Genomic DNA, 26,982 nt, shown 5'->3' with positions numbered 1-26,982 from the left:
CTTCCCACAGGGTGACTTTTCCTTCTGCAGCACCTCACCATCACATCACTATTTTAACATTTATTTATCACATTTATTTATCCTATCACAGTGCTTTCCCAGCTTCCCAAATGTGAATGCCTCCACCAATCCCTGAAACATGGCACCTCCTTTAAGAGGGAATTAGATCAGCACCAGACAAATTTTGGGGAACCCTATTTGTAGGTAAATTGGTTGGCAAATTCTTTACCAACCCGGGTGCTTGCTGCTGGGCTGTCACTCTTGCTGCAGAGGTGATGAGGAGGGATCAGAGCAGCAGGGATGTGCTTTAACAGCACCCACCACCCCAACTTCCCCTTGTACCCCTCAGTTCAGAGCTCAAACACGAGAAGAAGCTGGCCTGGCTTTGCACAGCCACATTGTGCTTTGAAAGAGTGAAAGGGAACTTCTGAAACGCCCTTAAAATAGTCAGATTTCTTCCCTTCTGAAAACGGGAGCAGCCACGTGGTTAGAGCTGGTGTCACCCGTGATGACCACACAGCCGGGGCGGTGCAGAGGTGCTTTCTCCTCGGGAGGAAAAGGCCTGGCTACTTCCTGAAGCTGCTCTCGGCCAGGAAAGGCAGCATGGAAGAAGGGTAAGAGCGCCAGCAGTCCTGTTCTGTCACCTGCATCTGTTCTGGGCTTCTCTCAGAGCTGCCCGTGGCTCCTTTCATTTCTCTCTGTGTGTCACACGTGGGGTGAGGAGGGACGGGAGGGCATCAGACTCTGCTTTTAGCTGTCCCTGACACGGGACCCGTGGGGAACGAGCTTTCCTGTGCCCTCCTGTGCCCTCCTGTGCCCTCCTGTGCCGTGGGAATTCCTCCAGGCAGGGTGGCTGCGGATGCTGTGCTTTGTCAAAACTGACGGGGAAAACTTCCCTGCTTTCATTTCAACTCCTTCCCCTGCAGCCAGCAGGACCCCAGCTGAGTCCCAGGGGCTCTACCCGAGCATCCCATGCTCAGGGAGCAGCTGCCCTGCACTGGAGCATCCCATGCTCAGGGAGCAGCTGCCCTGCACTCCCCCCGAGCATCCCTGGCTCAGGGAGCATCCCTGGCTCAGACCTGCTCTCAGCAGCTCCCGCCCAAGGAGGGAAGACAGGAAGCGTCAGGTTTTCACTATGAGATGGGATGCCAACACCAGCGTGGGGAAAAGGGACAGCCAGCTGTGCCTGGGGGTGTCAGCCAGGGCAGGGAAGAGGTCCTGCTGCTTGCAGAAGGAGGCTGAGGGAGGAGGATGATGTTGCCCAGAGGAGAAGGCAGCACGAGGCTCAAGATGGCTCCGTGAAACTTCCGGCTGCAGCTGCTGGGTCTGAGAGGCTCTGAGCACACAGGGAGAGTTGGGCTGGGCTGCTTTGCTCCAAGAATCCTCCTGCAGGGACAAGGGGAATGCACTGGACTGAGCATGGCTCTGGTTATGATTGTGCAGCAGCATCCAGGAGGTTTGGGTGAAAAACAGATTCATTCAGCTGAGCTTGGCTCATCCCTGCCTGCTGCCCTGGCCTGCGCTGCTGGGCTGTGGGCACTGTCCCCCACCATGGGCCAAGGGGGTGGCCAGTGCTGTGGTCACTCAGGATGGGCTCTGGAGGGCTCTGGTCCTAAGTGTCCCTATGATGGTTCTGGGGGAATCTGGTTCTGGGTGTCCTCCATTTTGGTTCTGGGGGTCTTTGGTGCTCTGTGTCCCCATGATGACTCTGAGGGTCTCTTGTCCTGGGTGTCCTTCACATTCGGTTCTGGAGGGTTCTGGTCCTGAGTGTCCCCACAACAGTTCTGAGGGTCTCTGGTCCTGGGTGTCCCCCACATTGGGCTCTGGAGGTCTCTGGTCCTGAGTGTCCTTCACAATGGCCCCGGGGAGTCTTTGGTGCTCTGTGTCCCTAGGATGGCTCTGAGGGTCTCTGGTCCTGAGTGTCCCCATGATGGTTCTGGGGGCTCTGGTCTTGTGTGTCCCCTACAAGGGACCCTGGGGTCTCTGGTCTGTGTGTCCCCTGCCACAAGCTCCAGGGCTCTCTGGTCCCTGCTGTGCTGCTGGGAGGGAGTTGGGATTGAGGGATTCCTTGGCTAGCTGCTTTGCTGGAGTGAGATGGCACAGCACAGCATGGAACAGCACAGCACAGAATGGCACAGAATGGCACAGCACAGCACAGCATGGAACAGCACAGCACAGAATGGCATAGCACAGAAGGGCACAGCCCAGCAAAGCACAGCCCAGCACAAAATGGCACAGCACAGAATGGCACAGCACAGAATGGCACTCTGGCAGCACTAACCCTTCTGTTTCCCTTTCCCCCAGGGTGATCTATCCTCTGTCAGACTCCCCTGCTGTGAAGATGTCCCAGCCATCCCCAGCTGATGAAGGCCCCACCTTCGAGCACCTCTGGAGCTCACTGTAAGTGGGGTGGGCTCATTCTCCCCATGGGGGGTGTTCAGAGGCAGCAGTGGCTCTTTGACAAGGACAAATTTCCTTTTGCATCCTCTCCTTTCCACACACACCTTTGCCACCTGGCAAATTTTGGCTTCCTGCTTCCAGACTCTGCTCATGGCATTCCATTTGCCATGTCTGTCCCATGGGTAGCAATGCTCCAGGGCAGCATGGGGCAGTGTCAGGGGCAGAGCAGAGCTCCCTTCAAACTGGGACCCTTAATGCCAAAATTAAACATCTTCCAGCCCCACCAAGATGTTTGCAAGTCTTCTGGCCTTTGAGCCTCATGCTCTAATCCAGCAAGGGAGAAGGATTGTGCTTCATTTAATCTTCCTTCCTTGGTGCTGTCACGTAAAGACACCCCAAGGTGACAGATATGCTGGAGTAGCTGGGTGGATGCAGAATTTCCTACATCCACAGCTCTGCCAGGTGGAAATAAAATCAGAGGATGGAGGAAGGAGTTGGGAAAGGGACGAGGTTTGAGAGTACTGTGAGTTTCTGGGGGGGTGGTGGTGGCACAGGCTGTGCTGGAGAGCTGGGAGATGACTGTGCCCTCACCTTCTGCTCAGGGAACCAGACAGCACCTACTTTGACCTGCCTCCAGCCAACCCCAGCAGCAGCAATGAGGTCTCCAACAGCACAGAGGTCACGATGGACGTGTTCCAGATGAGAGGCATGACTGACTCGGTGATGGTGAGTGTGCTCACACAGCAGGGAGGGGGACCTGAGCCGGGCATACACTGGAATTCCCTACAGGAGTGGGCTGGGGGCTCTGGGGGAGAAACCAACCTTGCTGGTGCAGCACTGCTGGCACTGGTGGAGGGTTAATCAATGGCAGAAGGGTCAGTAAAACCGGCTATTTACTGTTAGATAGCATCAATGCAGGCAGCAGCGGGGCCCCGGGGCCCTCGGGGAGTACCAGGACAGCAGAGGAGTGTCGTTCGTTCGGGGACAAAAGCCACTGTGAGCCGCTGCGGAGGCAGAGCTGCTGGAGGGGCACTCCGAGCTCCCAGCACAGCCCCAGGCCCGTGCCGCTGCCCTTCCTGCCAGAAGCCTTTGCTTCTTTCTGAGACAGTCTTGGAAAAGCATCGCCGCCGTGCGAGACATCCCGGCCGCTTGGGTGTGTTCCGCGATGCCCGGGAGCATCCCTGGGGCTGCCCCGGCTGTTGGCTGCATCTCCCTGCGGGGAGACACTGTTTCCCTCCAGAAAGTCGCTCTTTCCCTCCGGAAAATCTGTTTCCCTCCGGAAAATCGCTGTTTCCCTCCAGAAAGTCGCTCTTTCCCCCGCCGACAGCTTGCCTCCCCTCCCCCAGCCCCTTTTCCCTCGCTTTCCGCTCGCTTTCCCTCCCTTCCCCGGCCTTTCACAGCGGGCAGGAGCAGGGCAGAGTGCTGCTAATTGTGCCTGTGCCCCTCGCTGAGCGAGCCTCGCCTTTCCCCTCGCTGCCGCTGTAAGCAAAGCCAAGCCCGGCGGGGCCGGAGCAGCCTGGGGTGCGCGACAAGAAGGGCTCTGGACAAGAATGGCTCTGGTAACGGCATGCCAACAGCCTGAGGGGAAGGCAAAAGAGGGGAGGGACCACTCAGTCCATGCTGATTCCCGCTGCTCTTGGCACACATCAGTGCCACAGTGGTGCTCATGCTCGGTGGCACTGAGCAGGTCACCTCAATGCTCTGTCAGGCATCTGTCCCTAACTATTGCTGTCTGTCCCTCTAGATCATCCATCCATCCATCCATCCATCCATCCATCCATCCATCCATCCATCCATCCATCCATCCATCCATCCATCCATCCATCCATCCATCCATCCATCCATCCATCCATCCATCCATCCATCCATCCATCCATCCATCCATCCATCCATCCATCCATCCATCCATCCATCCATCCATCCACCCAAAGACAGCTCCACATCTCCCAGACACGGAGCTCTCACAGAGCCACTGCCCTGCCTGCTCAGTGCCAGGGTAGGCACCTCATTGTGTTGGTGACAGCTGCCAGCCCATCAGGTCTCCAGCCCCGTATGACTGGAAGAAGCTTTGGGGAATGGGATCCGGGCAGGTTTGGTGGTGGAGCTGGACCCCTGCTCTCCCTGCAGTGGGAATGGTTGGTATCGCCCAGTCCATCACTGGGCAAGCTGGGGCCTGCCCTGTGCTTTAATGAATAGTCATGAGGGACAGAAGGGGTGGGCCCCGTTTTGTTGTTGGATGCAGCGAGTTGACAGAACTAAGGGAGATGAAAAAAGCAAAAAAGCCAACAGACGGCGGCACACGGACGGGTGGCCAGCGCAGCATCCCTGGCGCTGCCCACCCGGCCCCGCTCCCGCTCTCCTTCCTCCCCCTCCACCCCTCCCCGGCGGCCGGCCCGACCCCATGACTCCCGTGGCAGGAGGCTGCCCCGCGCTCCGTGAGCCCCGAGACAACTAAAATGCTCTACATCAGCGACCCGATGCAGCATTACACCACGGTAGGTGCTGCTTGCTGCGGGTGGGCTTTGCTTTGATGCTCTTCTTAGAATTAGCCTCCACTTCTGCTCTGGCTCTGCCTGCCCAGCCTGGTGCTGGATGCTCCAGGGGTTGACCCAGTGCACTCCTGTCCCTGTCCTGCAGCTGCTGGAGGAGCTGGAGCTGGTCCAGCCCTGCTCGTGTTGGTGCAGGATGCTGCTGCCTCGGTAGGCAGTCGCTGCTGCTCTTGCTTTGCCCCATCTGCCTCTTGCAGAGCCCAAGGTGTGAATTAAAGCTCAGGTGCTGGGGGTGCTGGGTCCCTTAGCTCTGTGTGCACAGGTGGGAAGGGGCTCAGCCAGAGCATCCATCCACGGAGCACCTGGAGGTGCTGGAGGTGTCCAGCACCACTTTGTCATCCACTGGGGACCTCCTCAGCTGAGCCTCCCCAGGAAGGCTTCCTCTCCCTGGTGGAAATCCCTGGGAGGGCAGGGCAGGTGATGCTGTACCTGTGCTGCAGGTAATACATTTCCAGCCCTGTCCTCAAGTGCTGAGATTGTTTCCTTAGGGAAAAGGGGTTGTGTCTGCCCTGGGATTCAGAGCAGTCCAGCACAGGCACAGAAGGAGTTGGAGATAGAAGACAATCCCTTCATTCCTGGTTTTACCTTAAGTGTGTTGGTATCAAGCCCGTGTGTCCCATTGTTGGGGCTGTTCCACGGGAGGTCGTTGCTGCAGTTGTGTGAATAATTATCCCTGTGTGTGTATGTACATATTTACAAAAACCACTCCTGCCTTCAATTCATCTTTTAGGGGAATGTTTCCACAATTTCATCAATTTTGAACAGCAAGTCTGTGATTTTGTCCATGCACCTGACTCTGGGGGTCTCTGCCAGCAGATTCCCAAAGTCTGGGCACTCAGGGTGCTGCCTCCTGCTTTGTGCTAAGGCAGCTCAGCCTGGCAGAGGTGACACCCTGGGTCTCACATCTCACCATTCTTCCTGAGGGAAAGTTTTCTCCCACACAGAGCTCGGGATGCTCCGTTCTGGTGGGGGTCCCCCTTCACCTGCCCATTCACAGCCACAGGCTGCAGCCATGAGCGCTCCTGTCTCCTGTCTCCCTCCAAAACAGGGAGCAAAACAGCTCAGCCCTGGTACTCCTGGATCAGCTGGGCTGTGAGCAGCCCCATCCAGCAGCAATCCCTTTTCCCTTGCTGCTGTTCTCCTGGTTGATCCCTCAGCTTTGCCTGTGCCACCTCAGAGGCTCTGCCCTGCCCGCAATCCCTGCAGCAGCTGCATTTCCCAGTTGGATGGAAAGAGCTTTCCTAACATGCCTGTTTTGCCAGAGTTTCTCATAAGTTTTTCTCCAGGTGAAGCCTGGATTAAGGAGAGCTTGGCTTGTCTTTGGCTGGGCTATTTATAGAGCTGTGAGGAGGAATAGAGGGATTTAGGCACATATTTTAGGGGAGAAAATGGCTGGATGCGTAAAAGCAAGCCAGATCTTGTTCAGCATTCCTCCAGTTAGTCACAGGCTCCAACGACCTTGTGAGAGATGCAGGCAACAGGAGAACTTCCCTGGAGAAGGATGATTGCCTTTAAACCATTCCACATCGAAGAGGGTTGGGTGAGGTTGGGATCCCAAGTTAAAACACGTCTCCTGATTCCTGAGCCGTGAGCCTTGCAGCCCTTTGGAGAAGGCTGAGCCTGCTAGCTGTGCCCACGGCTGCTTCCACAGCTCTTGGCTCCCCAGAGCTGCCCCAGAGGGTGCTGGGGACAGGGACAGTCCCTGCCAGGGGGGCTGTGTCCCTGTTTCAATGCCAGGAGCCAGGATGACACACGGCAATGCACCCGACACTGTGCATGGTCACCAGCACTGCCACTGCATCTGGGACTGCAGGGTGAGAGCAATTTGGGAATTGCAGATTTCTGGGGGAAAAAGCCCATCCCCTGAGCAATTCAGGAATTGCAGATTTCTGGGGAGAAAAACCTCATCCCAATTGCTCTGAGAAACAGTTGTATTTGAGTCTGATTTTCTAAGGAAATACTAAGATTTCTTTAGCCACCGAGCTCTTGGGAATGTCACTGTGTTTGGGCTGTGCCTGTGGGTAAATGAGCTGCCAGCTCTTATTGGAAGAATCTGACAGTAATTGGTCAGAAGAGGAATAAGGAAAAAAATGTAAAAAGTCATGATTGGGTCCAACAGGTCTGCAATAAGAGCCAGGACCTGCCTAAGTGAGTCCATTTGCCCTCTGACTTTGCAGCAGCGCTGTGCATCGCAGCCTCCTGCTTTGCAGGTTTGAGGTTCTCCCCAAATTAGAGCAGCATCAGGCACTGGGAGCAGCCATCCCGCTGGGAAACCAGCTACAAACCACTCCCGGGAGTGGTGTGGGGAGGTGTAAGTGACCAGTGAACACACCAGGGACAGGCTGGAAAAGAGGTGGGAAAATGGGACTGTCGCTGGGAATCGCCGTGGTGATGGAGCAATGTCATCCCCAGGGATTGCTGCTCACCTTGGCAGGGTGGCTTCACCGAGCTGTGCCGCTCTGGCTGCTGGAAGGGACAGCGAGGAGCAGAGCCCTGCGTGCAGGACAGGGCTGTCACTCCCCACCTGCAGCGGAACATTTCCCACGGCTGAGCAAACCCCACCACATCCCTGCCCTCTCCCCACTGCCAGAAGCGTGGCTTTCCCGAGGCAGGTGCTCTAGAAATCCGGGATTGGGGCACCTCGCTGCCTCCAGCGAGGATGGAGCAGCTCGAGAGGGGTGATTTAAGCACAAGGATTTCATCCCTCACACAAGTGGCGACCTGTCAGAAAAGCCGAGCCACCCAGACCAGCTCCTTTGACTCCCCTCCCGCACGCTGGCCCTTTAAGGAGGCTGTAACAGGACACCCCAGCCCTGGAGAAAGGTGGCTGAGGTTTCCCTGTCTCTAAACTGGCTGGTGTTTTCTTTTTTCCCTCCTCCCCTTTTCCCTTCCTCCAGTCCCAGTTCAATTTGCTGAACAACAGCATGGATCAGAGCATCGGCAGCAGAGCAGCCTCCACCAGCCCCTACAGCTCCGAGCACACCTCCAATGTCCCAACGCACTCGCCCTACTCGCAGCCCAGCTCTACCTTCGACGCCATGTCCCCGGCCCCCGTCATCCCCTCCAACACCGACTACCCTGGTCCCCACCACTTCGAGGTGACCTTCCAGCAATCCAGCACCGCCAAATCAGCCACCTGGACAGTAAGTTGTGTTCTTCTACCTTGGCTGGGGAGATGCTCAGCATGGCCGAGCGCGTCCTCATCCTCACCGCCAGCACCCAGGGTGGTGGCCGTGGGGAGGTGGCACAGGGCAGCTGCGGGATGCAGCCACCACTGATGGGGACTTCACCGGCACAGGTGGTGGCCCTGGGAAGGGAAGTAGCTGGAAACATCCCTGCTTGCTTTCCAGGGGGTTTCTCCCAAAGGGGTGTGAAGCACAGCGGATGGAATGTCACTTCTCTCATGGGGGTTCCCTAAATTGTGGGTAAATGTCCTCCGAAAAGGAATGTCCTGGGGAAGTACCTGCCTTTTCTCACGGTGCTTCCCGGCGTATTTGCCAGCGGGTGCTGTCAGAGGCGAGGCCGTGGGCGAGAGGGACCTTTGCTCGTGTCTGCCGGCACCGTCCCCAGCTGTGCTGTGCTGTAAAATGTCATTTACAGTCCTTCTTCATCCCGTACGAGAGGGGTAACTTAATCCCTCCAAGTCACAGCAAATAACAGAGCAGGATTTTAAGCGCAGCAGGTTTTGATGCCCGGAGGGGTGGCTGCACAGCCCCTGCTGTCTCTCCGGAGCTGGGATGCAGGTTTGCTCCACGGCTGCTCCTGCTGCCCGGCACGGGGCAGCTCTGCAAGCAGGGACTCAGGGGCCGGGCAGAGCGCACGGGAAATGCTTTTCTTTTTGTGACAAAAAGTCCTAAGTTCGCAGCCCTGCTGCTGGCTCAGCGCGGCGTTTTTAAGGAGAGCCAGCACTTGTGGCCAGTGGCACAAGTGTCAATCCCGCAGCGGTGCCTCTGAGGGAGCAGCTGACCATGTTGGAGCCGGGCGGTTTTCTCCTTCGGGAAGCACTGGCAGTGCAGGAAGGTTGGGATGGGACCGCTGACACCCCGCAGGAGCAGCAGAGCTCCCTCCGGGGCTGCGGTTTGACATTGCCATGGAACGGGCAGAGCAGCACCGCGGTATTTAAGCCCAGGCTGTGATAATGACCTTTGTTTGCGGAAGGTGACGTGTTTAATTGCCAAGACAGTCCCTCCTGCGGGAGACACAAAGCATCCTCGGATGCTGTCGTGCAGGGACATCCCGGGCAGCGGCCGACGGGATGCTCCCGGGCTGTCTTGGGATTCGAGAGGGGACGGGCTCCGGCAGCTCCGCAGCGCTGGGGCTGTGTCCTGCCGAAGCCATTGGGTGCCTGCAGTGGGAAAGGAGCAGCGATCGGGTGTTTGAAAGCAGCCGAATTGCGGCTGGTGCAGTCCAGCAGCTTCCCCGCGGGCGGTGGCTGCTGCTTCACAGGACCTGGGACTCGGGACAGCGCCGTGGTTGAGTGCCCTGCCCTCGCAGGGATGGTTAAATCTCCACTCTTTCTTTCTTCCCTTGCGGCATTTCATTAGGAAGTGTGTAAAGCGGAGGTCCTCGGGCAGGATGTGATTCCAGCCCGCTCCTGTCCCTGCAGGGGGATAACTCCTGTCAGCCGCAGGTAAAAGGACCTGCCCAGGGAAGGGAGGCATTCCCGTTCTAAAGCGTCCCGGTGAAACCGAAACACGGCACTGCAGCGTGTCCTGTCCCGGCACGTAGGGATGGGGGCCAGAACGTGTCCAGTGCTCGTTTGCCACTGTCCCCAGCTAGGAGTGGGATGGCTTTGGGATGGAGCAGACCCAGCGCAGCAGGGCTCCCCTCCTGGAAGCCATCCCATTCCCAGGGATCTTTCCTCAGCTCTAACTAAAGGGAGCTCAGGCTGTCTCGCATCACCCTGTGCTGACCATTCCCTTGAGCTGTGTCTCACTGGGAGCTCGGCTCACCAGAACAGGTTGTGGCTGTTTTTTCCCAAGCCTTTGTGGGAGTCCAGGGCAGGCAGTGCCACACGATGCCCTCCCAGCCTCGGGGAGAGCAGCTGGACCCGGGAGCTGCCCAGAGAACGGGCTCGTTCCAGGGGTGGCTGGGAGCATCTGTGGAGGATGCATCCACCAGCTGGGGATGGGACCCACCCACGGCTGCAAGGAGGGGTCCTGGGAAGGGTGCAGAGTGAGGATTTGAATGCCTGAAGTGACTTTAACACTTGGGAGGACACTCACTGAGAGGTGTGTGGTCCTCTGAGCCACAATGCTGAGGTGGCTGCATCCCCCAGAGCAGATTGGCTGCAGGGCCAGTGCCCACCTGCACCAGAGCTGAGCCTCATGGAGAGCAGCAGTGGGTTGGCAGCATCTGGCACCCTGGAGAGCACAGGGGATGTTTCATTTGCAGCAGTGATTCCTGCAGGATTGCCAAGGCGGGTGCAGCATGCCACGGTGCCACGTGAGAAATGGTCCTGCTGCAGTGACAGCTGGTGTCACTCCCTGTCCTCCTGGTGTCCTCCTGGCTGAGGCTGTCACAGACATGGTCAGTGCTAGAAGATGAGGCCACTGCCTTCCTCCAACTCACCGTGAGCTCTGCAGTGCCACTGCCACACTTGAGAGCTCGTCCTGCTTAAATGGGGAAAGGAGCTCAGCAAAACAAATGTGTTCTGTGTTACCAATGAACTCACAAATAACTCTGTGTGAGCCTCCACACGAGCTGGGAACACACCCCTAAGGTAAGGAAAAGCCATTGGGGAATGCAGGCACTTGGGAATGGGAGGTAAATGTCTGGTCAGTAGGGCTGGGGACAGAAGGGGACATCTGACAGGGCAGTGATGGCCACACCATGCCCAACAGCACCAACCATCCTGGTGCTCTGCTTTGGGGTAGCACTTGGGAAGAACCAACCCAGCCTGTTCCTCCTGGGGAAGCCTCGTGGCTTTTGGATACTCTGAGCTTTGCTGCACCCAATAATCCATGCCAGGATGTTTGATCAATTGCCACCAAGCACTGACCACAAGCTTGGCAGAGCCAACACGCAGGGCGGCATTTTGGAGCAGCGAGGGGTCTGCTGCACTGGAAGGAACCTCAGCTGAAAGTCTCCTGAAATCTGGGGTTGAATCATGGAGGGTCTGGCCACAGAGGAAAGGACAGCTGGTGAGCAGGCAATGCCAAAACAAATGGTTTGTGTGAGTCATCTTGTCAAAAGATTTGGCATCATTTTTTGACATAGTCACGAGCTTTGGTTGATGGAAGCGTGTAGCCCAGTGGCCTCCTGGTTTTGAAGGGTTTTGACTTGAACCCCTCTGGGAGATGTGGCATTACCCATTCTCCCTCACATAGAGCTCCTAAGGACCAGGTGAGCTGGCCCCTGTAGAGTGCTGGACAAGCCCTTGCTCTGCAGGGCTGGCAAATTAGTGTCACCTGGGCAGGGGTGTCCCCAAGCCCTGTCCACCCATGGTGCTCCTGCCTACACTTTAAACCCTCTATTGACAAAACAGGCATGGCAAGGGAGGGAGATGTGAAGAAAATGAATAATTTGGAACAGATGCCTTGCAAAGCAATACCACAGAAATGTTCTGCATGGAAGTTCTCCCCAAGAAGAGCAAGGGGGCTCAATCGTGGTGTGCCCAGGAGATGGTTCCTGATAGCAGCCAGCTCTTTAATCTAATAGCAAAAGAAATAATGAGATCCAGCACTTGGAAGCTGAAGCCAGGCAAATTCAGACTAGAAACAAGGAGGCATATTTTTTTTTTAGCAGTGAGGATAATTAACCATAGGAACTATTTACTAAGGAATGTGGTGGATTCTCCCAACTCCAGAAGGATTCAAATGAGGAGTCTGCATATCTCTCCAGAGATAAGATGTGCTTTAGCAGACATCCCTGACTCAATGCAGGAGGAAGAGGAAGGGGTCTGAGGGTAGCAGTGTGGGCAGTGGGACCAGAACATCATCAGCTGCTCGCTCTTGCTTCAAAATGCTGATTTTCTAATTTTAGAAAAGAGGTGAATGGAGAAGGGTGAAGCCTTGGGACTGACATTACCCAGCTCTGTCCTGGCAGAGGGACTCTGGGCAGTGATGGGTGACACTGGTGTCCCCACCCCCGGGCTGAGCTCTGCCCAGCCCTGGACAGCAGCAGCCGCGCCCTCCCGGCCTGTGGGGAGCCCTCCAAGCTGCTTCCACCTCCCTTTTCATTTTTAATGGCCTTCTTATCGCAGAGAGCAACGGCCAGATGCCGAAAATAAGCTTTTCCCTGCGGGTTGGAAGCCCCCCTCCGGCAGGCAGAGCACCGGGAGCTGCGGCACGGCAAGACGGGACACGCCGGCATCCTGCCCGGCCCCGGCGGCACCGCGGCTCCGCTGCCCGGAGCTGCCCGGACACGCTGCAGCCGCAGCCCATCGCCGTGGTTTTCTCGCCGCAGCCTCTCGCCACGCCAGCCAGCTGGTAACTGACGGATAATTAGGATTTTTCTCAAGTCTGGTTGGCGGCGGAGCAGGGCTCCCTCCAGGCCGGACGCTGTCGCATGTGCCAGAGCTGCGGAGGTGTTAATGGGGTCTTTGGCCTCCCGCGGCCGGGCTGCAAAGGGACGTGGGGGCTCCAACTCGGTGTGGGGCTCACACGGAGTCCCTGGAGCCAGGGGGAGATGGACATCCCCCCCCGAGCAAGCAGGCAGGGGGGTCTCTGATACAGCCATGGAGGGTCTGAACCATACCCAGGGTCGTGTTGCTGTTTTGGGGAGCAAAGAGCCTGGAGGGGAAGGCTGGACAGGAGAGCTGCTCCTGCTTCCATGGATGGCTGTCCAGCAGTCACCCACAGCAAACCAGTCTACATCCCAGTGCTCTGCCAGTGGGACATGGCAGCGTGGAGCTGGTTCCACTTGCTTGATAGATCTTGCAGCTGGAGCATGAGCGCTGGGGAGCTGAAATGTTTTCTCTGGTCCTGACTGAATGAGGAGGATGATGGGAGTGTGATGGGAGGCAGGTTCTCCCTTGCTGGTAACTCTCTGTGGCCTTTTGGGGTAGAGGCAGATATGAAGAGGAGGGAAAATACTTCAGGAGCATCTCTGTACCTCAAATCCCCTCTGCAAACTCTGGCACCTTCCCATATCCCAGGGAGGTTGCTGTCCAGCAGTCACAGCCTGGAGATGATTTGGGCAGAAACAGCTGAGGACACCCTGAGTAGCTGTGCAGATGAGTGTGGATATTTTGGCATGCCAGAAGTAGAAAAGCAACCTCAGCATCAGCCTGCTCCAGAGCCCATGGAAGCCAACCACTGGAGGCTTTCCATGAGCTCTCTCAGGGTGTGGATGAGGCTCCAGGAGCTCCAGACACAATGGAATTAAGAAAAAAAGCAAAGGAATTCGGTGTGTGATGTTCCAACACGATCCCGCTATCAGTTCCACTATCTTGAACGTGTCTGGTATGCACAGGTCAAGGGAATGGCTTCCTGGCAGTGCTGCTCCATGGGGAAGGCAAAGCTCCCTGGCAGGAGAGGTGGGAGAGGGCTGGGAGCCCCGATCTCTGCTGCATGGGAGGGGGAAAGGATGCTGGTGTGCCCTTGGCAAACCCACACACTGCCCGTGCCCACCCCAGGCAGTGGCTGAGAGAGCAAAGGAGCAGCCCCTCCTGCATGGCACAGCCCTCCTGGGATGCTCCAGAGCCTGTGATTTCTCCCTAAATCCTGCTCTTGCTGTGCTGGTTTTCACATTTCCTTCCCAGCAGCAATTCCCAAGGCCAGCTCAGCCTCCTTTTCTCTTCCCTCACCTCCCAGCCTGCTCCCTGCATCCTTGGCAGTGTGAAGTAACCTCCTTGCTGGATTTGTGGCTTCCTTTTTTGAGTGGGAGGGAGCTCTGGGCTGGCTTGGACAGGGGATCTGAGTATCCACCGCACAGAGGGAGTCAGACCTACCAGAAGAGATTAAACCCTCAGAGTGCCAGCGTTGGATCAGCAGTGAGTGAGAGAGATCCCTGCTGGAAGTTATTTTAAGGATGTGCTCACTGGTGAAGGCAGGGAGAGGAGTCCTTTGGGGATGAACCAAGGAATTTTAATTAGCAATAATGGCATGCTAATTAAGGTAGAAGAACAGAGGCTGGAGCACAGGGAGCCTCCCTGTGCTGCTCTGCTGCAGGGCCCTGAGACCTCAGAGTCTGTAGGGCTGGGAGACCTGTGGAGGACAGTGGTTCCCTGCAGCTGATGATGGCTGGGGTGATCAGGGGGCTCTGCTGAGTGCCTTGAGACCCCCTGTGCTGGGCACAGCTGGTGGTGGCTTAGTGTCACCCCAAGGCATTACTGCCATGGTTCTGGGACCACAGGGAGGTGAGTGTTGGGAATCCCTTATGGCCATCACTTAAACCCATCATTATTGTGGCACAGGGAATGGAGATGTGGGGAGATGGGGTTTGGGGCATTCCTCATGGCATCGCCCCAATCCATCACTGCTGTGGTGCAGGGATGGGGAGATGGGTTTTGAGGCATCCCTATGGCCATCACTTCAATCCATCATCACTGTGATGAAGGGACTGGAGGCACAGGGAGGTGAGTGTTGGGGCATTCCTCATGGCCATCACCCCAATCCATCACTGCTGTGGTGCAGGGATGGGGAGATGGGTTTTGAGGCATCCCTATGGCCATCACCCCAATCTATCACTGCTGTGATGCAGGCACTTGAGACATGGGGAGATGGATTTTGGGGCATCCTTATGGCCATCACTTCAATCCATCAGCACTGTGATGCAGGGACTGGTGCACAGGGCACCAGGGTACCTCTTACAGCCATCCCCAGGGCAATATCCCCATGTTCAGCCCACCTGTGTGCTGGACAGGTACCTCAGGCCCCGCTGGACACTCCCCTCTCCTCTCAGCCACCGGTTGTACTCAAACCTGGCTTATAGTAAATGAGCAACAAAGTAGCTTGGAGAGGAATTTCCAGCTCAGTGAGGAGTTTACAGGCCGGTGATTAAAAAATAGTTATTAAAAAAAAATTAGAGAGAAAAAAAAATTAGCTGTGCCGCCGGCACGTCTTCCAGGATCTGTCGTAACAGATTCGTCCGAGCCGGTTAACGGTATTTGCGGTTTGCAAGATGCTACATGTCTGGGGAAGATGACAGACACGTTATTATCACCTCTCGCCTGAGATCTGCCCCAACCTGTCCCAGGATGCAGCTCTGCAGCTGCTTGCTGGGGAGTGCAAGGAAATTAGCAGCCGGAGGCAGCACTTTTCTTCTCTCTCCCTTGCCAGGCCAGTGGCTTTATTGGGGATCCATTGACTGCAGTCCTGGACACGTCCTGAGTAAAGCTAATGAGAAGCCTGGAATGTAGGAGAAGAGGAGGAGGAGGAGGAGGGGAGGATTTGTGGAAAAAGCAATTGTTGAGCAAATCATTTCCTTCTAGAGGGAAAGGAGGCCTTGGCTGCGCCTTCCCCAACAGGCAAGTCTAGACGCTTAGGTGTCAACAGCTGAAGATAAATAAGATTTTATCAGCTCCAAATCTGTTGGGACACATCCTCCTAGCGGTTCTGCTGCCCAGGGATGGCTAGGCGAGATGGACTTGGCCAGAAAGTCTTTCTAGCCAAGGACTTAGGTTATTTTTTGTGTGAGGCTGTCAGCATCCATGGAGAAAACCACCTCTCCCTGCTCATTTCCTGCCTGGGGAGGCAGCTGTGGGGCTGAGGAGCCTCTGGAGCCATCTCCTGGTGCTCTCTCACGGTGGGCAGTGATGGATGCTGAGACTCCATGTCACCACTGCATCCAGGAGCCACTGTTGGGAGCTGAGACTCCATGTCAGCACTGCATCCAGGAGCTGTTGGGACACGATAAGGTTACTCAGTGGAATCTTGTGGTGTCCTGAAGATTTCCTTGGGGCAGCAGCACCAGGATAACCATGGTGAAGCTTCACAGTGGCTGGTGGCACCATGGGGTGACTGGTGGCACCATGGGGTGACTGGTTTTTGTCCTGGCACCAGTCCTGGTGACTGGTTTATGTCCTGTTCCATCTGGCAGTGGTGCAGCATGGTCTCATCTCACCCAAAAAGCAGTTGCATTTCAAACACATCCAAAGACCCTTTGTGGTACCAAGCTCTTGGAGAAACAGAGTTTAGAGATGATATGTTGCAAGGAGTTAAATCATTTGTTTTTTCCATTTTTTTGCTTATTTCTATTACTCTGGACAGACAGCAGTAGCTGGGAAGGGACAGAGACAAAGCTGGCATCACAGCATCAGCCCAGAAGCTGAGGGTGACACTGAAAGCTGCAGGAAATCCCAAAGGAATAGAGGTTTTGTATGTTTCCATAAGCTCCAGGGGAGACTGTCAGTGCTGCTGCTGCTTTGTGCTGGTTCAAGCAACTCAGCATCCACAAGCCACAGAAACCATTTGTGTTCCTCAAACACATGGTAATACTCAATAACAGACGTCTCCAATGTTTCCCAGGAACAGAGATGACCTGAGTCCTAATGTAACCATGGAGACAGACACCAGTGGTCCCCAGGGTAGAAAAGGGTTTGGAGACACAGGCAGGAGATGCCCAGGGCAGAACATACCCTGGCTTCTTTGTAGGTGGAAAAAGAATCCTGGAGCTGAGGTCTTGACATGCCAGGATGGGGTTCAGGTGCCCCAAAAAGTGGTTTCTATGCTCAGCAGCAAGCTGGCCACAGCTCGAGTGACCTGAGCTTTGGCTGTGACCCAGCTGCCACATGTGGCCAGTCCTGAGTGGTCAGTATGTCTAAACACTGCAGAATGGGAAGGAAGTGGGTGAACAGACTGAGGTTCCCCCGTGCAGGTGGCAGGAACGCAGCCATGGCACACAGAGAGCTAAGCAGCACTGCTGGTTTGAGATTAAATCCCAGCATTTTGATCTCTAGGTTCTGCTCTGCCACTGTCACACTTGAGGAGCACATGGTACCTGTGGTCCCTGCAGGGTGCTGTGCAGGGTATGGATGTGCTGGGAGGTACCAGGACCTCAGGTGGTGCAGCACAGCTCAGCAGAGATGTGCATGGGGCCGATAATTATCAAATAGAGATAATGGAGGAAAGAGGTGTCTGCACAGGGGCACTCTACACAGTGCAGGTTTGCTGTCCTCTACAGAGAGTGTGCATTGCCAAGCTGGGCATGCAGAACCTCCTGGCATCACAAAAACACAATGCTGGTTGTCCTGGTGGCCATGAGCAGCCTGGTTCTGTGGGACGTCTCAGCCCTGGCTGCAGCTGGAGATGTGGCACAGGACGGCTCCACACAGAGAGGAATCAGGAGCCTGGCTGCCCAGGGCACAGCCTGGACTTTTCATGCCCAGAATTATCAGCAGGGAGTTCCTTAAAAGAATAGTTTGTTATTGTGGAGGGATCTTTGAAAGCGATCCCGGAGCTGTTGGGACACGATAAGGTTATCAGCAGAGGCAAGTCTGCACGGAGCGGCCGCCTTCCCCCTGCAGGGCATCACTCTGCTATTTAACAGAGATTTATCCATGTCATAACATGGTATAATGAGAGAATTTGTTACCAAAGAACTTGCCATAATGCACCTCTGCTCTTCTAGAGCAGTTATAGTTCCCAGGCATGTTGAGGGCTGCCCGGGAATGTCTACATGAAAAGATCCTTTGACAGGAGTTGTCAGTATTTTAACACCTGGCAAGGAAGAGCCCCCTCCAAATAACCCTTGTTTTGCCACGGTGGCTCCTCTAAAGGAGGGTGTTAAACCCCATCGTGGTGGGTGAGTGGGTCCCGTGGGCTGTAGCCACATGGGAGTTTCCAGCCAGGCAGTGCAGAGTCACCGTGTTGTGAGTGGAGCCCATGCTTCCAGCTCAAGCCTGATCCCTGAGAATCCCTGCTGGGGATGCAGGATCACACCCAGGAAGCTAACCTGGCCATGGAGTCAAGGTGTAGTCAGCATCATCCGGTATGAGTGCAAAATTTTGGGGTTTCAGTAGGGGTTTCCAGGCATCCTCTCTTGTTGGATGGGTCCACGTGCCTACAAAAATAAGGATTAATTCTTATTGTCAGGTTCAAGGGCATGTTGTGACACCTCTCAGTCACCATCCTCCAGTGACCACAGCATCTTCCTGCTCTCCCAGCACTGAGCAGGTTCTGATCTTGGGACACCCAGAACACACTGCTGAGCTGGTACCTGCAGCTGGCCACCACCTGTGCAGTGCTGGAGGAGCTGCAGGAGCTGCTGCTGTTTGCCTTGGCAGATCCTCTGCCCTTTTTGTCTTCCCAGAACTTCCACAGAAACCACCTAAATGAGACAAACCTGGCAATGGTTTCTGTTGTTTGCCCTGTCCCTGTCCTGGTGGTGGGAACAGCTTGCTCAGCCACAGGTGGATCTACTCCTGCAGCCAGGGCAGCAGGACTGGGACACAAATCCTTCCTGCCTCATCCACAGCTGCACTGGGATATGCTCAAAGCCAGGAAAAGTGGGGAGTGAGCCATCATTGAGCCCCTGAACACCCTCCAGCCCTTTGCTGAGCCCCTGTTTTGGGCAGCTCCAGCTCAGGAGCCACCTGGCACAGGGAGAGCAGAGCCTGCCCTCGGCACACCTGTATTTGGATGGCTCAGGACAAGCTTTAACATCCCCACAAACGCTCTGCACGGTGGTATTTTTTTGGCACTGGGCGCTGTGTTGTGGGGATGAGATAAAATACCTGGAGCAGGAACATGCCCTGCCATGCAGGGACGGGCTGCTCCGAGCACAGGGGTGGGCTGGTGTATAGCAAACACATTCCTTGTGAGATGGAAAACAGCATGGCAAGGCTGAGGTGGAAGGGAATTGCACATCCCCACACCTGGGCAGTTCCTGGAAGATGAAGGACAGGCTCTTCTTCCCCAGCTCTGCTCTGGAGGGGCACACGCCACAGCCCCCAGAGCTTCCCCCATCCAAGGACCTTGTGAGACAAGTTTGCCACCAAGTGAAGCCCACTGTGCCCTCACAGGGAGTAATTTGGTGGCCACACACCATTTTCTACTCAGGAGTGCCTCCAGCTGCCACAGAGCATCCTCCTCCCACAGCCAGCCTGGGCAGTGGTCCCCATTGTGTCCCTACCCTGTCCCCTCCATGAACCACTGCTGCTGCAAAGGATTGAGTAAGGATCAGGACAAACCCATCTGTGTCAGAACTAAACTCCCTGGTCCTGCCTAATCAGCTGTGACACTGCTAATGGCAACAAGCATGATTTCCTCAGGCTGTGGTGTGTCAGTGCTCTGAGTGCTCTGTGTGTGAGAACAGACTTGGGATTGTTTCCAAAATGGGCTGAGTGATGCACAAATGAGGGTTTTGGTGATTTCCAGTGAGATACCCCCTGTCTCAGTGCAGTGGTGCCAGAGCCCTTGCCCATCTGGGAAACCCTTCTCTGCCCCAAGAGGTGGCTGTATCTGCTTCCACATGGAAACATAGTATGGGTGAAATTGTCAGATTTCAACATTTCCAGGGAAAGGGAAGAGAAGGAAGCCCTGCCTTTACCCCAGAGCAGCAGAGGAAGCTGAGGTTGGCCAGGGGAGCACCCTCCACCCCACCAGGGATGCTCACCTGAGGGATGTCTCCTGTTTTCCAGTACTCCCCACTGCTGAAGAAGCTCTACTGTCAGATTGCCAAGACATGCCCCATCCAGATCAAGGTGTCCACCTCACCACCCCCGGGCACCATCATCCGGGCCATGCCCGTCTACAAGAAGGCAGAGCACGTCACCGAGGTGGTGAAACGCTGCCCCAACCACGAGCTGGGCCGCGACTTCAATGATGGTGAGGGCTCTGCGGGCTGCATGTCCCTGGTGTCACCTCCCTCGTGTGCTCAGGATGAGCCATGGCTCTAACTGCAGGTTTTCCTTGCAGGCCAGTCAGCCCCTGCCAGCCACCTCATCCGGGTGGAAGGCAACAACCTGTCCCAGTACGTGGATGACCCGGTGACAGGGAGGCAGAGCGTGATGGTGCCCTATGAGCCCCCGCAGGTACCCGGCTGCTCGTGGTGGGGACAAGGACCAGCCCCTGCCTCCCTGGTTTGGGCTGCTGGGCCCAATGTGCCCCTTGCCCTGGCCCATCTGGGACCATTCTGTGCTTGTCCCCAGCACTGGTGGCAGCTACACTCCAGAACCTGCAGCTCCCAGCCCTGTGAAGCATCCCAGAGCAGCCTAGTCTTGGGAAGTGGGGTGTAACAGGATATCCCTGGGGTACTTCCACATGTACTTGTGGAAGGGAGTACCTTTACCCAGGTACTCCTTCCCTGGGTGCCCCCACAGTCCTTGTAAAGTCCCCTTTTTCCAGCTGGGACCATCCCCATTGTTCCCTGCCCCCATCCCCCAGCTCATCCTGCCAAAGCACCAGCCCTGTGCCAGAGGGTCCAGCCCTGATTCTTCACTCCCCGGGATCCCAGCCTGCCTCCCCTCTTCTTCTTCACTCCCGGGGGTTCCCAGCCTGCCTCCCCCCATCACTCCCCACTCAGCACCTGCTCTCCCCTCCCGGACAGGTGGGGACCGAGTTCACCACCATCCTGTACAACTTCATGTGCAACAGCAGCTGCGTGGGAGGGATGAACAGGAGGCCCATCCTCATCATCATCACCCTGGAGACGAGAGAGTGAGTGGCTGCGGGAGCAGGGTTGAGCATCCCTCCCACTGAGGGAGGGCTGGGGAAGGAACCCTCCCCTGCAGGGAGCATCCCCAGGGAACGGGATGGAGCAGCCCCAGCTCTTTGCAGAGCAATGCTCCCCTCTGCCAGCTTGGAGAGGGGCTGGCACGGAGGGACCAGGGACTGGTCAGCTGGAGCTTTCCTCTGCCCCAGGAGCCAGCTGCTCAGGGGCTCACTGAGGGTCGCTGATGTGATTTCTGCCCGGACCGAGCCCCGGTGCCCTTCCCAGGGGGAAGCAGGGCCACTGATTGCACTGTTCTCCCAGCGGCCAGGTCCTGGGGAGGAGATCCTTCGAGGGGCGGATCTGTGCCTGTCCCGGCAGGGACAGGAAAGCTGACGAGGATCATTTCCGAGAGCAGCAAGCCCTGAACGAGAGCACGGCCAAGAACGGCAACGCCAACAAGCGCAGTGAGTCCCCTGACAGGGGTGGGAGGCTCAGGGCACCCGAAATCCCTATGCCCCACAAGTTTGAGCTCAAATCCACACTCAGGGATGATGCTTTGCCTTTTCTCCACTAAATCTCATAATTAGGACCCCACCCCTCTCCTCGCAGAGCCCAAAGATGCCTGGGCATGGCTCTTATGGCCAGATATATTTATTCATTATTGACAATAACAGGGGGACACTCCCATGCCAGGCCCCAAGGGAATGGTTTTAGCATCCTGCACAGCTTGAGGTGCTCCCTGCCATGTCCTGTCTCCCACGACTCTACCAATTCTCTCCCCTTCTCCTTTCCAGCCTTCAAGCAGAGCCCCCAGGGCATCCCAGCACTGGGCACTGGCATTAAGAAACGGAGGCATGGGGAGGAGGAGATGTACTACGTGCCTGTAAGTGTGGGTGAGCTGCAATGGGGTCAGAAATCCGCTTGGGACAGTGGTGGGACATCGTCCCCTCTGCCAGAAACACCTTGGGGAGCAGATGTCAGGCAGGTTGGGGCTGCACAGGCTCCTGTAGGACAGCAGGGGCCTTGGGAATAGAAGCAAAGGCATCCATGGACACACATGTCCAAGGGATTGAGGCATCCCAAACAGTCCCTGGCCACAGCGACAGTTGGTCTGGATGGAAAAAAGGGAGCATGAGGAACTGGCAAGGTGGGACAGGAATAAAGCAAAGTCCTGGTCTTGTTCCCTCCTCCAGGTGCGAGGCCGGGAGAACTTTGAGATCCTGATGAAAATAAAGGAGAGCCTGGAGCTGGTGGAGCTGGTCCCACAGCAGCTGGTGGATTCCTACCGGCAGCAGCAGCAGCAGCTCCATCAGAGGCAGTGAGTGCTGCCCCAGCTCCCGAGACCGTCACAGACCCCAAGACCCTCAAAGTTCCTGGGACCCCTACAGCTCCTGAGACTCCCATAGTCCCCGAGGCCCTCACAGCTCTAAGACCCTCACAGTCTCTGAGACCCTCACAGCCCTGAGACCCCCACAGCCCCTGAGACCCCCACAGCCCTTCAGACCCTCACAGGCCCCAAGGCCCCCACAGGCCCCAAGGCCCCCACGGGCCCCAAGACCCTCACAGCCCCTGAGACCCTCCCTATCCCTGAGAACCCCCCAGTTCTCCAGGCCCCTGCAGCCTCCTCAGACCCCCACAGTTCTGAGACCTCCACCATCACTGAGGCCTCCATCATCCCTAAGATCCGCACAGTCCCCCAGAAACCTGAAACTCTTCAAGGCCCCCACAGTTCCTGACACCCTCACAGCCCTTGAGGCCCCTATGGCCCCCCAGACCCCTGCAGCCCCTCAAGACCCCCACAGCCCCTGAGCACTCTTGCTAGGGAGGCTGGATGGGCTGGGAGGGAGCTCCAGGCCTGAGCAGGGCAGCTCCATCCCACTCACCTCAGTCTGACCTGAGTGTTCCCATCCCAAACAGGAGCCAGCTGCAGACACCTTCCTCCTACGGCCCAGTCCTTTCCCCCATGAATAAAGTCCACGGAGGAGGAATCAACAAGCTGCCCTCTGTGAACCAGCTGGTGGGGCAGCCTGCCCAGCATGGCTCCAGTTCTGCGCCCAGCCTGGGCCCCATGGGTACGTCCTCTGTCAACAGGCTGGGCTCTCCCTGCCCAGGAGTGGGGTTATTATTGATTTCTTGATTTCTGGGCCCTTACCTGGGGGTTTCCCTGTAGGGGGAAACCCTCCTGGAGCAGCTCTGTGTCAGGAAAAGGAGATGCACTGGATTTTTTTGGTCTTCAGCTAGTTGTATATTATTATCTTATCAAAACCTCAGCATGCTGTCTACACCGCACTTTGCACACAGGAAAAGCACCTCAAAAATGACTACAGATGTACAGTTTCAAGGTCTTTTAAAGTTGCCCCATCCAATTAACTTTTAAAACACACTTTATTTTTACCTATCTACCAATAACTCATCCCTTGTCTGTCCACATAACCTAAAACTGCAGCTTTCCTTGACCAATCACCCTATGCCACCAACACTGCAGAAAATTGAGTAGATGAAGAAGAAGGAGAAGCCTGGGATAATGCCCAATGCCCTCTATCTTGCCTCCATCTGCTACATACTAAAAATCCCCAAACCTAACTTTCTCACCCAAGTGACATATTACACTACTCTCTATAATCCGTTTCACACTTTTGTAGACTCTAGTCTATCTTAAAATCTTGGAAGTTTTCTCCATGGGTGAGGGTCAAAGCCAGTGCATCTCTGGGGGTCAGAGCAGACAGAGAAATATTTCCTGTGCCCTGGGTTCCCACAGGTTATCAGGTCTGGGTGGTGTCTAATGGGTGCATTTGTTGACAGGACCTGGAATGCTGAACAGTCACTCCATGCAGACCAATGGAGAAATGAACGGGGGCCACTCCTCCCAGTCCATGGTATCGGGGTCACACTGCACCCCCCCTCCACCCTACAACGCCGACCCCAGCCTCGTCAGGTAGGCAAGGCACCTGGTGTCCTGTCTGTCTGTCCTCTGTTCCTTGCTGTGTCCCTCGCTCTAACCTTCCCATCTGTCTGGCAACTGGTCAACTGGCCACTGGTCCCAACTGAGAAATCGCTGCTGTTCCTCTCACCTCAGCAACCAAAGACCAGCTACCAATCAGGCAGGAGCCCCCACTGCCCTCATACACCTCCCTGATCTCTGATCAATTAGAAATTAAGTACATCCTAAAGTGGCTCTTGTCCTCCCTGTCCAATAGCATGTAGTTTTATGAGCTTCCCCCTTCCCCTTCCAGCAACACCTGGAAATGGGTCCATGTGGCTTATTTCAATCAGAAATGCATTAACAGCTCTGCAGGTTTTTAATGTTTTTGCCTTAAAAAAGACCACGGACGTTTTGACAGACCTTGGGCCAGCATCTGCACAGGGCAGAGCCCAGGGCATGCCCTGATCCCTCTCCCCAGTATCTTGAGCTCCCTCATATTATGAGTTCCTGAGCCAAAATCTCAGACAATCAGGAGAAAAACATGTGTAGTTTTAGGAATGAACACAACCCCACACTGTGCTTTGACCTTAGTGCCGGTGGAGCACCCATGGGGCTCTCCACATCCCCCACCTGACATGATCTGTCTCACAGAGATGGGACACAGCTGTTGTTCATGAGAACTTAATGCCACTTTATTTTCCAAACTTTCTCTGCAGTTTTTTAACAGGATTGGGGTGTCCAAACTGCATCGACTATTTCACCTCACAAGGGTTACAGAATATTTACCACCTGCAGAACCTATCCATAGAGGTAAATGCTTTGGGGAGATCTGTTCTTACCACTTGTTTCCCACAGCTGTTGGTCTGAAAAGCAAAACTGAAAGTGTTTTGGAGGAAGGGAAACCTGTGCCCCAACCCCTCACAGAGAATGTGTTCCCAGGATTGATGCCTGTCATTCCTGCCCCCGTGTTGGTCCTCTGGAGGTAGCTATTGCTCAGGCCTTGGTGAAAATCATAACCAGTCCCAAAAAACCACAATCGGTCTCAACTGCTTCCTCCAGACTCTCAGAAACAACAGGGATCAAAGATCCCCAGGCCAGAGCTCAGAGAGATTTTCCACCTAACACAGAGAACACAGCTGAGGTGCTCAGTGGAACACCCCAAATCCCACGGAGCCAGCAGGGACACCCCAGTGCAGCTCAAGGAGGTTTAATCTGATCTCATATCTTCCCCTGCTAATCTTTAGAATGAAAGAGGCAGAAGTCTGGAATGAAATAGCCCAGGTCAGGCAAAAGCTGTCAGAAAAAGGCTGGAGGGGATGCTGGAAATACCTGTGTGTGCCCAGAGCATCAGCCTCTGCTGCTGCCACACTCTGGTACTGGTACCAGGGCAGCACCAGAGCTGTTCCCAAGCCCATCAAAGGAACAAGAAAAAGGAAAACAAAAAATAATCCTGAACCCTTTGATCCATGGAAAACCCTGTAAATCCCCGAGTTGGTGTTTTGACTGAGACAAAGCTCCTGCCCGACCCTGTTTTGACCTCATTTTGCCCCAGGCAGGTGTAGCAGTGTCTCTACCTGGCAGCTACAGCATCCCTGCTGGAGAGATGATGATTTGTCACTGGTGGCTGGGGCCAGTTGTGTAACCTGAGCCTGGTTCTGGACCATTTGCTGAACTAACTCCCTGACTGCCTGTTAGCTGTCCACGGGAACATTTAGGAATGGCCAAAACTTGTGTCAAGGCAGAGCTGTGTGTTTGAGTCGGCGTTTGTAGCTACTAATTGCATACTCACTGTCTGCTCCAGTTAACGCTCCCATGAGTCTCTGTGCTGGCATTAACACGGATCTCTGGCAGCTCCCTCCTGTGCTGCTGTGTGTCCTGGCACATGTCCCCAGTCTGAGGTCACCTGCCTCTCCTGCTGTCACCCACCTCAGTGCTTGAGGCTGGTGCTGCTCCAGCCTCCTGGACCAGGACCAGAGCAGAGGCCATCCCAAGTGCACAGCCACAAGGATGCTCCACACACTGCTCTACAACCTGTGTTCAAGGGGAATGATCCCTTCCTTCCCTACCATTTCCATGTCAGTTTGATGTGAACCCCTCCCAAAACAACAAAAATCTCCAACCTGCAAACCTGCAGTTGAGTGACTTGGTTACAAATGAGAAATAACCCAGGGGATGAGGTACCCATACCCATGCCAACATGTGTTCAAGGGGAATGATGCCTTCCTTCTCTCCCATTTCCACATCAGTTTGATGTGAACCCCTCCCAAAACAACAAAAATCTCCAGCCTGCAAACCTGTGATTGAGTAACTTGGTCACAAATGAGAAATAACCCAGGGGATGCACCCATGGCCATGGGTGCACCATGATGCACCTACGGTCATGGCGGGAGGTCCAGCCCCACTCTATTGGGAATTGCACCCATATTTTCCCCCACAAAACAACCTGGGGCTCTCTCCTGCTGGTCCAGCCCCACCTCTGCCGGCCGTGCCTCAGTGGTGTTGTCCTTGCAGGATCTCGCAGCACTGAAGATCCCGGAGCAGTACCGCATGATCATCTGGCGGGGTCTGCAGGAACTCAAGCAGAGCCACGACTACGGGGCCCAGCAGCTGATCCGCTCCAGCAGCAGCAACGCCTCCACCATCTCCATCGGCAGCTCGGGCGAGCTGCAGCGGCAGCGGGTGATGGAGGCCGTGCACTTCCGCGTGCGCCACACCATCACCATCCCCAACCGCGGCACCGCCGACGACTGGGCCGACTTCGGCTTCGACCTCCCGGACTGCAAATCCCGCAAACAGTCCATAAAGGAGGAGTTCACGGAGGGAGAGATCAACTGAGGGGCTCCTGAGGTGGCAGCGAGACACAGGTGGGGTGACAAACCCCCACCACCCCTCAAAATGTATTTGCAGCCTTGGGCACCTGGAGAAGTTAAGGTTTGTTACATCCAGGGGAACTGCGGGCCCTGAGCCAGGCAGGAGGTGCCTGCCTGGGGAGGAAACTGGAGGGTAAGAGGAGGAGGAAGGAAAGGAGGAGGGCAGCCGAGCCAGCTCAGCAGCCAGACAGGGATTTCTGCCTGCCCATGGCACAGGAGGCACTGTGTGGTTTGTGTTTTCCTGGAGCATCCCTGCATCCAGCAGTGTAAGGACAGCACATTTTTGTCATCCCTGCTCGCCATCCGTGTTCTTCATGGTGTCCCAAACTGAGAGGGCTTTGTCACTGCAACAGACTCAGCCCTGACGTGGCCTGTGCAGGCATTGCCAGGGACTGGTGGAAGCCACATCCTGCTTTTCCATGGACTGCCAAATGCACCCCTTCCCTCAGCCCTCTGTAGAGCCAGAAAGACACTGTTTGTCCATTACCAATGTGTTCTTGTACTTAAAGTTTGGTGTATATAAACAGAATGTACATACAGTAAACTCGTTGTGCTGTAAGGAGAGAGAAAGATTTATTTTCATGTAAGCTATAAAAATTGATACTGACTCCTGAGACACCGCAGTGTCAAGTAAATTAATTCCATGTTATAGCATGTAAACATGCAGACAATCCTGTCTCCAGCCTTATCTATTCAAAACTCA

General features: G+C 55.5%; 1 protein-coding gene across 4 annotated transcripts; it reads left to right on the top strand.

The window, feature by feature from the left end:
• Nucleotides 1–504: 504 nt before the first annotated feature.
• TP73 (tumor protein p73) lies at nucleotides 505–26,893 on the top strand. 4 transcript variants are annotated; one of them, XM_018920403.3, is made up of 14 exons: nucleotides 505–614; nucleotides 2,305–2,400; nucleotides 3,003–3,126; nucleotides 7,847–8,092; nucleotides 19,474–19,660; nucleotides 19,751–19,866; nucleotides 20,382–20,491; nucleotides 20,808–20,950; nucleotides 21,281–21,369; nucleotides 21,680–21,804; nucleotides 22,404–22,558; nucleotides 23,289–23,421; nucleotides 24,126–24,219; nucleotides 25,921–26,893. In XM_018920403.3, the coding sequence occupies exons 1-14, from the start codon at nucleotides 604–606 to the stop codon at nucleotides 26,242–26,244; spliced, it is 1,953 nt and encodes a 650-aa protein (XP_018775948.1). In that variant the 5' UTR covers nucleotides 505–603; the 3' UTR covers nucleotides 26,245–26,893. The 4 variants fall into 4 exon arrangements, with proteins under 4 accessions (XP_018775948.1, XP_018775950.1, XP_030087038.1 ...); XM_018920405.3 differs by lacking the exon at nucleotides 24,126–24,219 and having other exon boundaries at nucleotides 511–614; nucleotides 25,921–26,073; XM_030231178.2 differs by lacking the exons at nucleotides 505–614; nucleotides 2,305–2,400; nucleotides 3,003–3,126 and adding an exon at nucleotides 4,838–4,895.
• Nucleotides 26,894–26,982: the final 89 nt, after the last annotated feature.

This window comes from Serinus canaria, chromosome 21 (assembly GCF_022539315.1).
Source record: "Serinus canaria isolate serCan28SL12 chromosome 21, serCan2020, whole genome shotgun sequence".
Taxonomy (NCBI): Eukaryota; Metazoa; Chordata; class Aves; order Passeriformes; family Fringillidae; genus Serinus; species Serinus canaria.
The sequence above is the reverse complement of the archived record's forward strand: the minus strand, read 5'-3'. Positions and strand labels throughout refer to the sequence as shown.

What these genes read in the sequence shown, in the direction of transcription:
- TP73 (XM_018920403.3), top strand. An exon ending in ATCACCCTGGAGACGAGAGA is followed by an intron (nt 20,492 to 20,807) that starts GTGAGTGGCTGC and finishes CTGTTCTCCCAG; the next exon opens with CGGCCAGGTCCTGGGGAGGA. An exon ending in GCCGACCCCAGCCTCGTCAG is followed by an intron (nt 23,422 to 24,125) that starts GTAGGCAAGGCA and finishes CTTTCTCTGCAG; the next exon opens with TTTTTTAACAGGATTGGGGT.